This window comes from Arachis ipaensis, chromosome B3 (genome assembly GCF_059453495.1).
Source record: "Arachis ipaensis isolate K30076 ecotype BB chromosome B3, ASM5945349v1, whole genome shotgun sequence".
Lineage (NCBI taxonomy): Eukaryota > Viridiplantae > Streptophyta > Magnoliopsida > Fabales > Fabaceae > Arachis > Arachis ipaensis.
The window spans coordinates 123,387,554-123,405,394 of NC_142438.1; the positions used below are offsets into that span (position 1 = coordinate 123,387,554).

General features: G+C 37.0%; 1 protein-coding gene across 1 annotated transcript; it reads right to left on the reverse strand.

Moving 5' to 3' along the window:
- Window positions 1–323: 323 nt before the first annotated feature.
- On the reverse strand, window positions 324–3,581 carry LOC148572328 (uncharacterized). Its single transcript, XM_088507457.1, has 8 exons — window positions 3,522–3,581; window positions 1,826–2,080; window positions 1,666–1,733; window positions 1,531–1,546; window positions 1,333–1,425; window positions 1,136–1,243; window positions 566–907; window positions 324–359 (listed from the first exon to the last, which is right to left on the reverse strand). The coding sequence occupies exons 1-8, from the start codon at window positions 3,579–3,581 to the stop codon at window positions 324–326; spliced, it is 978 nt and encodes a 325-aa protein (XP_088363583.1).
- Window positions 3,582–17,841: the final 14,260 nt, after the last annotated feature.

Sequence of the window (17,841 nt, forward strand, 5' to 3'; positions counted from 1 at the left end):
AACTATTGAAAATGATTTTTTTGTAATATATAATTTTTTATTTATAATAGTTTTCTCGTGAATGAAATTAATTTCAGTATTTTTTTTAATTATTTAGTCTCAATAAATAATATAAACTATTTGAATCAAGTCACTAAAGAAAAATAATTGAACATTTTTCATCAAATTTAACTTATAAAAATTGTTATAAGATCCACAATATCATCTAATTTTACAAAAAATATAATAACAAAAAAGAGTTGAAATAGCTAAGTAGGAAATAGTCATCATGTCCATAAGTTCATGACTTTTACTCTGTAACAGTTGCTTTTAAAAATTTGACCTTAATCAAGTTCGATTTCCCCTTCAACATAGTTTTCCTGTAAACAAAAAAAAAATCAAACATAAAACTACACATCTTTAATACTAATAATGTTAAATAAAAATGTTTGAGTGAGAGAAAGGACAAACATATGTATCATAACATTCTTTTATTTGGATACACAAAACAATTGAATCAACATCATCATAATCAACCATTATTTAAGATATGATAACATATAAAAACTTTAACAACAAATAATACCTCTTCATGCGCATCATTGTTCGGATTGCCTAAAGTGCTTCCTAATTGAGCGGCTAACATGTCAAGGTCCACTCCTGAGCTTTTTTGTTGCAGCATTATCTTAACAAGTGATTTTAGTTCATCTACTTCTTTTTGCATCACATCAACCTTACCCTCTAATGTTGCCTTCTCAGTTGCATGTTGCTGCTTAAGGGTGGCAATTTCTTCATTTTTCTTTAACAAAGTTGGTGTGGTAACTCTTCTGTGACATTGCACTCTCCCTGCCTTATCTTTCCCAAATATAGATTGAAAAGCTCTAATTGCTGATTCTTTAGACTTTTTATTCTCAGCTTGCAAATGTGCCTATATTAATGTGAAGAAAAAAATAATAATAATAAAATAAGAGTAAATACACAATTGGACTAAAAGCATATATCATTTGACAACATCAAAACAAATAATAGAGATTAAGAATAATATCAAGATTCTTTAACTCAACACAAGCATAAAAGTAACCACAAGTGATAGACAAATTGCCAAGACACAAGAAATTCATAACCTATTTTAACCAAATTAACTCCTAATACTTACAATAACATCCAAAGTGTCTTCATCCAATGATTTTTCCTTTGTGCTTTGGCGAGTCTCAACAAACATTTCTGCTTGAGTAGGTGGTTCATTATTTTCCTTAGAAGCAGCCTATAAGTCCAATTCAAATAACATTTAAATAGAGTTAAAAAGCACACCACACATACACATACAAATTCACAAAGAATAAAAAATTGTACCAATCTTACTCGTATTCTTGCAAAATTTATTGGTCTCTTTCGATGCCTAAATTTCTGTTGTGCCCTATTTTTCTTATTCTGCACAAACATTTTCTACATAACAAGAGACAAGTATTATTAAAAAAATCATCATATTTTACTCATATGTGTATATAATATAATTGCATAAACAATTACACTAAGTTTCACATGTCTTACCTTAACTTTCTCAGTTCTTCAATAAGCAATTAACTTGCGAAAATGACTTTCAGGTATGCTTTTAGGACATTTTTCAACATCTCATTAACACATTTGTATGGCAGAAAATGAGTTTGCTTTATTGTGGTCTTATACCTTCTCCAGTTGTCATTGATACGAGCAAGGGCCATCCTCTTTCCTTCAGTTGGAATAATAAATTTAGCCTATAAAACACAAATATTATTTGCTAGTAAGAATAAAATACATGTGTACATTTCCAAATAGTTTCTAAAAGAAACAAGACTAATATTCTCACTTGAACATATTCCCAAATGGCTTCTTTATCTTTAATCCCCTTCCAATTTGTGTAAATTAATGGACAAAAATCTGAATTCCTTGCCACTATGCCCAAAAATTTGCTCAAGTTGTTTACAGCTTCATCAGTAGGACCAATTGCCTCTCCTTCAATATCTAGAGTAATTTCATCTCTATCTTCCAACTGTCTTGCATGAATCTTCAAGCATTTTGTAGGTCCTCGTGTTTTCTTCACTGTTGTCTCTTTACAAAGATACTAATTATATACCATCCCTCTTATTGATTTATAAGATATTTAATTGAAAAAAAAGAAAAAAATTAAAGTAACCTTTTGAGTTGAATTTGGTCACGAAACAAAACTAAAGTAACAAATTACCAAATTCAATTCACAAATTGGAATTCAATTAACACATAAATTTTTAGAAATTTTGACAGCATTCTGGCAGTAAATAGGACATTTCTGAATTTAAACAAACAGCAAAATCAACCCATATAAACTCACTATAATCAAATCAGCACTAGTCATGATCAATTTATATGAATTAAATGGCAGCAAGCGAAAATAGCAATCAGCAGCAATATAAAAATTAGCATAATAAGGCCATCATCATCATTGCTTAATCAAAACAAGGCATGAAATCAGCCATTAACAAGGATAAAGCAGCACTATACAATTTGAAACAGTAATACAACTACCATCATTTGTCAATTAAAACAGGAAGCTTTTCTATGATATCTATCTTAGCTTTGTCAATTTCTATACCCTTGCTTGAAACCTTATGCCCAAGAACAATTCCCTCAGGTACCACAAAATGGTATTTTCCTAATTTAAAACTAAATTAGTTTCTTGGCATCTTTTCAAGACAAGAGTTAGATAATGCAAGCAGGTATCAAAGAAATTGCCAAAGACAGAAAAATTATCCATGAAAACCTCTAAAATTTTTCTACCATATCAAAAAATATGAAAAGTATACACCTTTGAAAAGTAGCAGGGGCATTGCACAGTCCAAAGGGCATTCTTCTGTAGGCAAAGACTCCAAATAGATAGGTGAAGGAGGTATTTTCTTGGTCCTTGGGGTCCACCACTATCTGATTGTATCCAGAGTACCCATCCAAGAAGCAGTAATAAGCATGGCCAGCCAATCTTTCTAACATCTGATCAATGAAGGGAAGAGGGAAGTGGTCCTTCTTTGTAGCATCATTCAGCCTTCTATAGTCAATACACATCCTCCACCCTGTCACTGTTTTTGTAGGGATGAGTTCATTATTCTCATTAAAAATGACAGTCATGCCTCCTTTCTTTGGTACCACTTGCACTGGGCTCACTCAAGAGCTATCAGAAATTGGGTATATGATTCCAGCATTCCATAACTTTATCACCTCCTTTTGAAATACTTCCTTCATGGTTGGGTTAAGCCTCCTTTGAGGTTGTACCACTGGTTTTGAGTCTTCTTCTAGCAGGATCTTGTGCATACAGATGGTAGGGCTTATACCCTTGATGTCATCAATTGTCCACCCCAAGGCTATCTTGTGAGTTTTCAACACCCCAATCAATTTGGCTTCCTCTTGCTTGCTTAAGGATGAATTTATGATTACTGGAAGGTTAACCTCTCCACCAAGGAACACATATTTGAGATGAGAAGGGAGGGGTTTCAATTCTTGCTTTGGTGCCCCTTCCTTCTTAATTTCACTTGAACCTTCCCGTGCTTGTGCCTCTTGTGAATCTTCCTCTTGTATGTCTTGAGCTTCCCCCTCATGGTCTTCACATTAATCTGCTTCAAGTGCTTCTTCAACCAAATTTTCTATCATTTCCACTCTCATATGCTTTTCTTTCTCAGAGGGATATTGCATTACTTTAAAGACATTTATGATCATTTGCTCATCGTGCACCTTGAGAATCATTTCACCTTTTTCCACATCAATGATAGCCCTTGCCGTGGCTAAGAAGGGTCGCCCCAAGATAATCGAGTTGTGTACATCTTCTTCCATGTCTAAAATGACAAAATCGGCAGGGAAGATGAATTCTCCAACCTTCACCAATAAATTTTCTACAACTCCATTAGGTATCTTGAGTGATCTATCTGCCATTTGAAGTGACATTCTGGTGGGTTTAACTTCTTCTATTGCAAGCTTTTTCATCATTGAAAGAGGCATCAAATTGATGCTGGCACCTAAATCACAGAGAGCTCTTTCCAATGTCATATTGCCTATGGTGCATGATATGATGAAGCTCCCTGGGTCTTTGAGTTTTGGTAGAATGCCTCTTTGAATTAATGCACTGCACTCTTGGGTCAAGATCACAGTCTCCTTTTCATTCCAACTTCTCTTCTTATTGATGAGTTCCTTGAGAAATTTTGCATACAATGGCATTTGCTCCAAAGCTTCAGCAAGTGGGAGGTTAATTTCCAGCTTCTTGAAAACCTCTAAGAACTTGAAAAATTGCTGGTCTTTGATCTCCTTCTTCAACCTCTGAGGGTATGGCAGAGGAGGAATATATGGCTTCACCTCATTTTTTTTTCTTGTGGTTGCTCTTCCATGACTTGCTTTTCCTTCTTTGAAGTTTGTGATTCCTCCTCCTTCTTGGAACTTTTTTGATCATTCTTGTCTTCTTCTGCTTGTTTCTTTTTAGCACCATTGTTATTTTCCACAGTCTTTCCACTCCTTAGCTACACAGCTTTACATTTCTCCCTTGGATTAGGGATTGTATCACTTGGAAAAGCATTAGTTGGCCGTTCAGCTTGTCTGGCCAATTGCCCCACTTGTCTTTTGAGATTTCTCATCGTGGCTTCTTGTCGCTCTTGTCCTTTGACTAGGCCTTCTTGCCCTTTGGCTAGACTTTGTGTAGTTTGAGCAAGTGCTTGTGTGGTTTAGGTAAGGGCTTGTAAGCTTGCTTCAATATTTGAGATCCTGGTTTCTTGATGGTTAATGGATGGTATGTTGGGGTATGATTGTTGTTGCTAGAAGTTATTTGGGATGTTGAGGTGGGTGTTTTGTGAGTTGAATGGTGGTGTGAAGTTGTTTTGGTGGACTTGTGAATTGTTGTGGGGTTGCTGATATGAGTTTTGTGGTTTTTTGTATTGGTTAGTGTTATTGGATGAGTGATTTTGGTTATTTGTGTTGCGGGAGTTGTTGGAATTGTGGTTTCTTTTTCCTGAATTCTGATTATCTCCCCACCTCAAGTTGGGATGGTTATTCCATGATGAATTGTATGTATCACCATGGAAGTCATTCTGAGAAGAGCTTGAGGTGTTATGCATGTACTGAACTTGCTCTGGTTGCTGCTCATTGTTGCATTTCTCAAAAGCTTCTTCACCTTGGCCCATTCACTTGAAGGTTGACTTGCTATGTTCACTACAGCCAATTGAAGTCCATCTATTCTCTTTACCATCATCTCCATTTATTGTTGGTGCATCAATTTGTTCTGTGCCAAGATAGTATCCACACCCTCAAGCTCCAATACACCTTTCTTTGGAGTTTGAATTGGTTGGCATTGCCTTTGATGAGAGTAGAAGTATTGGTTATTGGCCACAGTGTCAATAAGATTCTGAGTTTCTTCGGCTGTTTTCATTAGCTGAAGTGAACCTCCTGCTGAGTAGTCCAATGCCTCTTGTGCTTTTAGAGTTAAGCCCTCATAGAAGTTCTGAAGTCTCACCCATTCACTGAACATGTCAGGTGGGCATTTCCTTATCAAGGCTTTGTATCTCTCTCAGGCCTCATAAAGTGATTCTCCATCCATAAAGTTTGCACTTCTTTTTTTAGCCGGATGATTCTCTAAGGTGGGTAGAATTTAGCTAGAAATTTGCTCACCAAAGCATCCCAGTTATTGATGCTTTCCTTGGGAAATGTCTCCAGCCATTGAGATGCCTTGTCCCTCAAAGAGAATGGAAATAACAGCAACTTGTAGATATCTGGATGCACACCATTTGTCTTGACTATTTCACATAGACAGATAGGTGTTGATTTGGGTCTTCAAGAGGACCCCCTCCATAAGAGCAATTGTTCTGCACCAAAGTGATACGTTGAGGCTTCAACTCAAAGTTATTGGCATGGACAATTAGAGTGAGTATGCTGCTTCCACAGTTCTTTGCATTAGGAATGGTGTATGAAGCCAGCACCCTTCAAGGTGGACAATTATTGTTAGCAACATCCTCAGGAGGGTTATGCAGATTGTCCTCCATGACTTGATCTTCTCCTTCTGAGTCCTCTTCACTGATTACCCCCTTCTCTCTTGCTTCTCTTCTCAATCTCAAGAAGGTTCTCTCTGGTTCAGAATCAAAAGAAGTAGATGCTTCCCTCCTTCCTCCTGGCATGCACAATCACAAACAAACCAAGTGAAAAATGTACACTCTGATGACAGAGTGTTGTTAGAGGTTAGATGACACAAAGTGTCGAGCAGTTAATGTGCTTAAAACAAAATAAAAGAGAAATTCTTAATCTAGACTACCACCAACTTAGTCATTGTTAACCTTTATCAATCCCCGGCAACGGTGCCAAAAACTTGATACGTGAAAATTAGATTTCACACATATGAACTACCAGCAAGTATATCAGGTCGCATCAAGTAATAAAACTCACTGAGAGTGAGGTCAATCCCACGGGGATTGGTGGATTAAGCAATTTTAGTTAAGTGATGTTCTAGTTAGGCAAACAATTTTTGGTGTGATTTCTTGTTATCTTAAGCATGAAAGTAGAATGCAGGAATATAAATGACAAGAATTTAAATAAAAAAAAGTAAAAGAAAATGAATTAAATGACTGGAAATGTAAGAGCAAAAACTTAAAGTGCAAGAAAGTAAGAACTGAAATGTAAATGACTGAAGCTTAGATTGCAAGTAAAAGCTAAAATGTAAATAACAGAAGCATAAATTGCAAGAAAGTAACAACTGGAATGTAAATGATTGAAACTTAAAGAGCAAGAAAGTAAAGTTGCAGGATCTAAATTGCAGTGAAAATTAAATTGCATGAATTATAAAAGGAATTGGGTTTGGGGAATCAAAACAGCAGTGAACAATTTTAATTAAAGTAAATGCAGAGAGATCTAAACTGAAGAAATTCAAGGAAAATGATTCATCAGGGATTAGAGATACTATAATCCATCATTAATCAAATGGGTCTCAACTCCTTTCTCAATCATAAGAGTAGATCTATGACGGATTGAAATTGATTGGATCCCAATTCCTTGGTAATCCAATTTTTCTAATCACAATCACTCTTGCCAATTCCTTGATCTAATTGTCATGAGAAGAGTTAGAGCACATTCTCTCATCCATAAGCCACACAAACTCTCAAAACATCAATTCCTCCCGAATGGTGTTGGTTAAGAGAATTGTGAAGAATAGAGCTCCAATTCTAATGCAAGTGATTCCCCTTCCGAGGCTCACACAAGCATTCAGTAGAATTAAACCCCCTTCAGGAGTGAATAATTCACAACCAAAATAGAAGTTAGCCTATAGCTACCCAAATGAATTGATAAGAAAAAGAATTTCATTGATTCATTATGATTACAATAGAGCTCCTCCCCCTAATAAAAATGGGATTTAGTGACTCATAGCTCTAAGTATCAACAGCAATCTCAAACTGGAAATTAAACTGAGCATTTAAAAGACAAATAAAACTGTAAACATAGATGAAACTGGAAAAGTGATACAGATTCTCAGTAAAAAGTAAAATTCAAAAATGCAAAAGTACAAAAAAGATCGAAAATAAAAAGAAGATGAAAAAAGTAGATCCCGAAGAAGATCCTTATGATTCCAAATGTCCCCTATTTATACTAGTTCAGTGGTTGCTTCAGGTGTACTTCCTAGTTGCTCTAAAGTGGGCTTTCTTTTTAGTTGGACCAATCAGCTCCCAGGAGAACGTAGCGCTTTCAGAAAAGCAGAGCGTTCTTGCATCCACGCGTACGCGTCACCCACACGTACGCGTCGATCTTGTTTCTGGCACTTGTCGCGCGTACGCGTCATATACGCCTACGCGTCCTTTGTAGTGCTCTCCCACGCGTATGCGTCCTCCACAAGTACGCGTGGATGTCAAAATGTCACTTTCACGCTGCCGCTCTATCCACGCATTTGCGTGAACCTTCACCAATGCCACACCCACGCGTACGCGTCGCCAGCCAAACTTAGAATCCAACTTTGAAGGTTGTCGCAGGCGCTCTTTGAACGAGAGCGTAGCGCTCTTGGCTGAAGAGCGCAGATCCCTCCCACGCGTACACGTCATCCACGCATACGCGTGGCCCTTCGAAAATGTTGTTCCACGCGTACGCGTCACCTACGCGTAGCTGAAGAATGTAGAGCTCTTTGAAAGAGAGCGTAGCGCCAGGGGTGTGCTGCAGCGGAATGTAGCGTTCTTCAAATGAGCGTAGCGCTCTTTCTACCCTGCCATGATCACAAAACAACATCTCATCAAAGCTTCACATCTCAAATTTTTATAAGTCAAGTTTTTAACACTTTTCTTATGTCATTTGCATAGAATCAACCACAAAATCACTTAGCCTTTGACATCTTAATGTATAATGAGAACTTCATTCAAATGCTTATTTATTTTGAATAAAATGCATGAAATTAAGCTAAAACTACTTACACTAACTAGCTAATCTAAAACAAAATGCGGATGCATCAGTATGCGTGGGTCACGCATACGCGTGACCACCTTGGTGTTGAGAGTGTGCAATTGAGCGCTAATTCGAGCGCCACTTCTCCCAGGGCAGCACCAATCTTCATAAGAATTCTTTGTTTTGTGCTTTTTGCTTCTTCTTTCTATCATTTCCTACAACGTTAATCAACTCAAAGATATCAAAACAATATACAACTTAAGTATAAAAACACTCATTAATTAAGCATTATGAATTAGTTTTTGTCATGAAAAAGCATAGAAAAATACAACATGATGCTCATGCATCACAACACCAAACTTTAACTTTTCTTGTCCTCAAGAAAATAAAGAATCATGCAATAAATTTTGACAATCCAAGGTGAGAAGAGTAGCAATTTAATGTTCATGGTTGGTTAGTTTACTATGCATGCAACAATCACAAAAGAAATTTAAATGATTGATATTTCTATCTAGCTCACTTTTTGAAATCTTTTCTTTTTATTCCTTCCTTGAAATCTTTTACTATTCATGCTCTCTCTCTCTCTTTCTCTTTGATTAATGAGCTGAAATACTCATAACTAGGGCTTATATGTGATGGGCCTTGGGCCTAACTTGGGCCTGGTTCGTATTTTGGTTTGTTTGGCCCAATTTTGGCCAAAACCTTTAAGATTAGAGTTTTAATTCGTATTTTAAATATTTCTATCTGTCCAAATTAAAAATTTTAAATTCTTAACCTTATTCACTTATAATTAATTTTTTGCTCACAGTATCGAACAAATTTAAGCCGGTACAACCATTGTTGTCGATAGTATCCACTTTATTTTCCGCAATTGGCTATATTTTTGCGCCCAATCTTATTTTCCAACTTAATTTTCACCAAAAAAAATTTAATTTATAAATTTTTAATTTATTGACCTTATATACTCATATTTAGTCTATTAATTAATTATTTATCACTTTTATCGGATTTTACATCCCCTGTGGCACTCCCATGTTTGGATCACTTCTAGGGGCTAGTTTTTTACTAGGGCATGGCACACCCTTTCTTGGTTGGGCAGGGCGTGGCACACCCACTTCTTGGCGTGGCATACCCTCTATTTGAATGGCTCCCATGGACTTGTCTTGGTGAGAAATTTAGGCTTTTGAGCATGTAGAATTGAAGCTGGGCATGTAGGAGGGTTTTTGGGCATGCCACTTGCTTGTCTAGGCATGGAACGCCATGTCTTGGGTGTTTTGGGTGTGATACTTGATGTCTTGGGCATGGTATGCCATGCATTTTTTTTCCCGACGCTGATTTTTGAACTGCAAAGATGAGGGTCGTTCGCAGCTCAAACTGAATGTCCACTATAAACATATACATATCTTGTGAAGCTCTAGATGTTATCTTTTTAACGCCACTAGAAATGCCTAATTTGAACATTTCTAGCTCAAGTTTTGATCGTTGGACTATGAAAAGGTCAGGATGGACAACATTTATAAATTTGGTCCCAGGGTTGATTTCTTGCTTGGGTGTGGCATGCCCTGTAACATCCTACCACGCTGAGTCTTATGCTATAGTCATAAAACTAAGGTGGCAAGATATTACGACCTCTAAAAATAAAATCATATATATAATATAAGTGAAAAAGGTTTTATCTAGGAGCCTTTTGAAGGAAAGATAAACAAAAGCGTTAAACAGAAAAGCGCATCACTCGTGTAAGCGATAAACGTAAACCGGATAGGATAAGAGTAAAGCAAGACATAAATACATAAAAGAAGAGTTTTAAGATACAGATAACAAAGATTCTGACTCGGCTCACAAAGTTAAAACTGACCAGAGCATATATACATATATACAAGATAAAACCTGAAAAGCCCAAAAGACAATTTACATAACCTATTTCTCCAAATCAACCTCTAAGAGAGATACAGCATAATATACATATACAATGGAGATATAAGAGTATCTATATACACATCAGAACCAAAATAAAATCCCAAAACACAAAAATTTTTGCTTTCAGAAGCTCCCAGTATGTCTCAGTGAGGTGTCTCATGTCCTACATCTGAAAACCACAAAATATGTATGGAATAAGAATCAGAGGTTCTCAGCATGGTAACGGTGCCCACATAACTAACGTATAATATCACGGAAAAGCAAGGCAATCCTAGAATTTTCGATAAAAGATTCAAACTTAAAACTAAAATTTAAGACCATAAAATAAGGCGAGGTATCTAATTTTAAGGATTCTTGATTTTTATTACAATTCTAACATAAGTCCCTAAGTTCACTGCCTTTTCTCCAACCCTTCGAAATATTGGTGCACAGACAAACAATGCATACAAGGAAAACACAAGTAGTTTACAGTTACAGCAAACAGAACATATAGCAGTTAAGCATTGATAAACCATTATTTTATGATTTATACTGTGTTTAATTGAGTGGTTTTTATCAATTCTTTACCTGCTTATTCATATGATTTGCATGATTTTACAATTCCTTCCTAGTTGAGTTCTATGGTTGAAAACTTGCTTCCTAGGAACCTCTAATTATGTATTTTAGTTCTTCTTTATACCATTCGATGTCGTGATCCGTGTGTTACGTGTTTCAGGCTTCATAGGGCAGGAGTGGCTTAGAGAATGGAGAGGAAGCTTGCAAAAATGGAAGGAACACAAGAAACTAAGGAGATGACCAGCGAACACTAACGCGAGCGCGTGCTTCACGCAAACGCGCAAAATGAAGAAAATCGCAGCGACGCGAGCGCATGCCTGACGTGAACGCGTGGATTGGAGTCTGTACGAATGACGCGAACGCGTGGACGACGCGTATGCGTGACAAGGAAAATCACTGAATGACGCGAACACGTTGACGACGCGTATGCATGACCTGCGCGATCTGCAGAAATAACAGAATACGCTGGAGACAATTTCGGGCCGCGTTTTAACCCAGTTTTCGGCCCAGAAACACAGATTAAAGCTAGGGAACATGAAGAGACTCAAGACGCATCTATACGTATCAACACACATTCACATACATTGATATTAGGATTACTTTTAGTTTTAGATCGGAATCTAGATTTGCCTTACATTCATAGTTTATGCTTTTGCTTTGGATTTTGGATGTTGAAGAGTTATCAGCTCCGTTGAAGTTATTACTTTAGTTTGCTTCCTTATTCCTTTACTCTTTTCAGTTTCTCATTAACCCTATTCAGATAAGTATGTTGCATTTTGGATTTATTAATATATAGAGTTACTTTTACCTTTAATTAATTTTAAATCTCTATTTTATTTCATTTTAATTATGTCTTCCTATATTTTTATGAGTATTAAATCCATGTCATTGGAGTAGTTTTTCTACTTGACATGGGGGTTGATTAAGAGGAGACACTTGAGTTAGAAGGCTTAAGTGTTGATTAAATTGAACGTTGTTGGCTAGTTCTGTATTTACTAATGCTAGACCTTCCTAAGGGAGAGGACTAGGATTTGCGAATAAGGGTTAGCTTAATCACTTGACTTTCCTTTATTTAGTAAGGGTTAACTAAGTGAAAACAACAGTCTCTTTAATACTACACTTAAGAGACCCCAACAAGGATAGAACTTTCAATTAATCATTCTCCCAGTCAAGGCTTTTTATTTAGAATATCAATAATTATTCTTAGTTTATTTTTATTGCTTTAATTATTCAATTGCTCATCATTATTCAACTCTCAAAAACTCTCGGAAAAATCCTAGTTAATAAAATAGCACTCTTTCCTGCAACTCGTTGGGAGACGACCTGGGACTCATACTCCCAGTATTTTTAATTCTGATTTTTGTGACAACCCTTTTTAAATTGATAAGCGGATTTTACCTGGTTAAGAACTGTACTTGCAATGCATTTCATTTATTAATTTCTTAACTGGTCAATTTCTGCCACCATCAATTTTTGGCGCCGTTGTCGGGGAGTTGTAATAGTGTGCTAGATTATTAATTAGTGTACATATTTTTATTTATTTGCATATTTTATTTTTATTTTGTTATCATGAGCTATATGTCTTTCTCATTGAATGACGCGTTCATTGCCTGATCCGAGCTTAGCCGCTTTTGATCCTGAAATTGAAAGAACTCTTTCACGTATTAGGCGAGCTCGACGTCGGTTAGCCTCTGAGGGTGGTGAAGTGATTGTTATCGATTCACCAGTCTCATCTGAGGGCGAATCTGAACCGTCATCTGAGAGCGAGACAAGCTCCTTTACTACTGATTCAGTTGATTCACGTGCAGGTAACATGGCAGCACCTAGGAGGATTACTCTCCAGGAGGCAGGAGCCCCAGACTTCACCCTGCAACCGTATCAAGTGCGTCATCCAAATCTGGCTGCAGATTTTGAACTGAAGACTGCACTAATCAACTTGATGCCCAAATTTCATGGCTTACCTACTCAGGAGCCTATCAAGCACCTTAGGGACTTCCAGGCAGCCTGTTCTACTGTTAGGCATCATGGTACAGATGAAACCTCTATTCTGTTAACCGCCTTCCTGTTTTCTCTTGAGGGAAAGGCGAGGGAATGGTACTACACTCAACCTGAAGCGACTGTTACTAACTGGGATACGCTTAGAAGAGAGGAAAAATACTTTCCAGCTGAAGTTACTGATAGATTGAGGAAAGAGATTTCAATGATTATTCAAGGCGAATCCAAGACTCTCTACGAATATTGGGAGTGCTTCAACAATCTCCTAGACGCATGCCCCACCACATGATTGATAAGTTGGTGTTGATCAGCTACTTCACACAAGGCATGAAGCCTCAGGACAAGGCCACATTGGATGGTGCGAGTAATGGTTTCCTGAAAAAGTACAAGACTACAGATGAAGCATGGCAACTGATCGCTGACCTGGCTGAGTCTGCTCGGAACCACAAGCATAGGAACAACCATCCCAAGGTTGTTGCCGAAGTTTCCTCTAGCGCTGAAACTACTGCTCTTACACAGAGTATATGTGAAATGACCAACCTACTGAAAAAGATGCAGTTAAATCAACAACAAGCACATAAAGCTCAGCCTCCCCCACCACAACAAAGCCAACAGTTGGTTCCACAAAGAGTATGTGGTATCTGTGCTGATTATAGTCATTATACTGATGAATGTTCACAGCTCCAACAGAAAGACAACACTGTGGCAGCCACTCATAACTTCTATGACCGTCCAAATCAAGGATACAATCAACAAGGTGGCAACTACAACCAAGGTGGAAACTATAACCAAGGATGGCAAGACAAATCCAACCAAAGTTGGAGGGACAACTATAACAGAGGAGGCAGAGATAACAATGGAAACCAGAGGTGGAATAACAACAACAGGCAGCAGAATCAGAATCAACCTTACAGAGCACCTCACCTACGACAATCTCAAGGATCCCAGCATAACCAACAACAAGTTCCCCAGATCACCTATCCTAATTCCTCATCAAATGATGAGATGCTTCGTTCTCTTGCACAAGGACAACAAGATATGCAGACACAGCTAAACTCTACTTTAAATGGTCTGAATGCCACTTTACAAGCTCTCACCTCCAGGATAGATTCATTACCTAATCCCGCACATCAAGCATGAATATCAGTTACACAAACCCACGAATACAAAACCAAACAAGACACATAAATGCATATGATGCATGCCTTTCCTACTGGCCATGAGACATGTGTCGGTTACTTTGCCAGAAGCTGACACATCTGGTAGCTAACCTGAAAATTGTCCTCTTGAAAATCGGTGGGTGGTTCACCACCACGAACCCCACCATTGCGAGCGGTACACCACTACGAACCCCACCATTGCGAGCGGTACACCACCACGAACCTCGCGAGATCTTCAATTGGAAAACAACACACACACACATGGGCGGTAAACCACCACGAACCCCACATACGTCTTGACACTGGGCAAGCGTTAAACCACCATGATCCTTGCCAGGTCAAAACTCAAGAAAAATCAATTTTATTTTCACATTCATTATAAATCATTCACACCTCCATTCCCAATCATATCTCATTCATCACAAATCTTAATATCAATACCATTTACGTCATACTATAGTTATTATTTTCCAACAAAATCATTCATCGTTATAACTCACCCCAAACCTCTACCCTCTACTCCATTGGCTCTAAATTCATGACGGTAAACACTCTTTTTTAATTTACCCACGACCTCTCGTGCTTATCCCAAAGTATAAACACTAGCTATCATACTTTTCATAGGTTTTACAGAGGTTTGGAAGGCTAGAGGAATGATTTAAAACGTTTAAAAAAATACATTTTCAAAAAAACTGGGGGTCCATGTATGCGGCACCCTACTCGCATATGTAGAAAGCAATTTTGGAAACTCTTCCGTACGTGTCACTGGTTTACGTACTAGAGCCCCTCAACCCGAGAGCTATGCCTGCGTCGCATGTGCCCCTCACATACGCGTGCATAGCAGAAGTTGCAAAAATGCTGCTATATCCAGAATTCCTATTTTGTATACTAAACTTCCAACGCGCATAACTTTTTTATTTTAAAATATTTTTCACCCGTTCTTTAAACGGTGTAAACCTCTCAAACCAAATTTTCATTCTATACAAGTTTGATAAAAAACGGAGCTCCGGAGGCTGAGTTATGGCTCATCGAATTTGGCCAAAAATCAAATATTTCTTTAAAATTCTAAACCTTAACTTTCAAAACATTTAAACCTCAAACCCTTTTAAAACTTACCAAATATGCGTCAACCAAGTTCAACCATTCCTCAACACTCTTCATTTACTCTATAACTCACCAATTCACATTCCCATGCTCAATTATTCATCAAGCTATCATCTTCATAGTTCATTATTATCAACCATTCATTAATTTCAATATCAAACATCAAAACTCCACATCTCATACTCATACAATAACTAATCAATCCAACCAACCAATTCAACACCCATATACATCAAATTCAACAATTATCCTCATTATCTACTAATCACAACAATTCACATATTCATCCTATCCTACGATCAACTAGCCTAAGTTTTTACAGAAAAGGTACATTATATTTTAATTACGAGAAGCTGAAACCATACCTTAGCCGATTTCTCTCTAAGCCACAAGGCACTGCAAGCCCTCGATACACAAGTTCCAAACCTTCACCAAGTGAGTTTTCAGCACTGAATACCCGAGCTCAAGCCTCCAACATCATCATTATTATTCCAATTCACATTTATACAACCTAATTTCACACAATTACATACACAACCACTAATTTCACTATCCAATCATATATAATTAAAGAATTCACAAGAGTTATGATTTCATTACCATTACCTACAAGCAATTGGGTAAAACCCGATAATTTTCTGTTGTCAGAGTTCACCTAAATCATCAAAATTATTCAATTCTTCAATACCCAAAACTCTAAATTTTCGAAACTGATATGAGAAGATTTGGGTGAGAAAACTCAAGTTTCTTACCAAATTGTTTAGCAGTCTTCTAGAGGATTCAGAGACGAATGTGTGGTCGCTGACAGCTCGTCAATCGGAGCTCCGGATTGAAAGTTATGTGAAATTGAAATTTGAGTTGAAAAAGGAGTTAAGGGTTTAAGGTTTTGCTGCTGCTCTTCAACGTGATTTAAGTGAAATGAAGGGGGAAGTAGGCTGAATTTCGCTTTTATATGTTGGCCATGGGTCTGGTTTGGGTTCGGTCTAACTGGTGTGATCCGTTGGTCCAATTTTGAGCCAAAATCTTTAAAATTAGTGTCAAAATTCATATTTTAATTATTTCTACTTCTTTAAACTATAAATTTTAAGTTTTTAATTTTTAAATAATAATTATTTAATTGGTTAATCATTTACTAATTACCTGGGATTTACACGCCCTTCTTTTTGTTCTTAAGGAGTAGAACGCCCTCCTTCTTAATTTGCTTCCAGGGCTTGAATTTTGGTCAAGGCATGGCACGCTTGTCTCTTCTCGTGGGATACCCTTGCTTAGTTCCATAGCGCATGGAACGCCCTTCCTCTGCTTAGGTGCATGGCTTGCATGTATTGACTCTTACATTCTTGGCTCTCCATTCTTCATGCTAAACCTTGCTCCTTTATTAACGTCTCTTTGCTACGTGATTTACTTCTCTTTTGATCATAACTCTTTGAAAACACTTAGCAAACCTCAGTAGCACAAGATACTTAAAAGTGGTAAGGTTAGAAGAAAAAAACTATAATTAAACCTGAGAAAATAATGAATTAAAGCAAAAAAAAATAACCAATGATGCGAATGCATCACAACACCAAATTTAAAATTTTGCTTGCCCCAAAAAAAAAAAGAAAAGAAAAGAATTGAATGAATGAAGGAGAATTAAATCTTCTTGAAGCTCGTGCCCTCTTAAGAGTGGGGTTTAGCATATCATGTAGTTATAAATGGATTCTCTTCTTTCTTAATGAATCTTGAAGTTTTAAGAGTAAAGAATCCTTTAGAACCGAGGCTCGGATGATATTATGAGATCTTTTCTTTAAACTTTGATTGATCCTTGAATCCTTTATTTATAATAGAAAGAACCTTTTTAGTTGACAACTCTATGTATTCTATCTCAAGGTAACTCTTGATAGTGGGCTTTCAATCAATAATCCCGGGTTAGTTGGCCCAAGTGACCGGGTGATGAAGTATGCCATAGATCTAATTACCCAAATCTTTCCTTGACATGGTCTCACCAGAAGCATATATCCAAAGTTTTTATTTCCCAGATATTGGTGCCAGAGCTTCTTTGGACTTCTATATGTCTTGTTTCAAGGCAGCTCTTGATTGTGGGCTTTCGATCGATAATCCCGAGCCCATTGGCCTAAGTTATCGGGTGATGAAGTACCCATCGGATCTAATCACCCAAGCCTTTTCTTAGACAATCGACACCACAGGCACATAACTGGGTCTTAACCATTGATGTCCAGAGCTTTGTAACTTTTGCTTTTCTTTTGATCTTTCATTTTTTTCTTTTCTTTTGGCTGTTTCTTTTCTCTCTTTTTCTTTTTCTTTTCAATTTAACTCAAGAATCTTCTTTTTTCTTTGTTTAGAGACCTTATAATACTTTTCTAAGTCTCTGTTCATGAAGAATCATTCTTCTCTTTTCTCCGAGATCATTAATATTTTACCACAATTTATAGAATATAATCACATGGTTATGGACCACCACTTTTCATAAGAAGACTTATTTATTAGATTCAATCTTTTTTTCATCAAAATAACTCTCTCTCATGATGATTATAAGGTTCAGAAGATAAGTTTAGTAGCAAGTTTGGATAATGCAAATAAAGGAAACATGCATGATGCTTGAGTAAGAGAAAGAAAAGTCAATGAAAACGGATGGGAAGAAGAAAAATGCTAACCACCTTACACCAAATTTCCTCAATCACTCTCTGTCCTTGTTGCCCTCTTTATTCTTTTTCTTGATCTTAATTGTAATACCAAACTT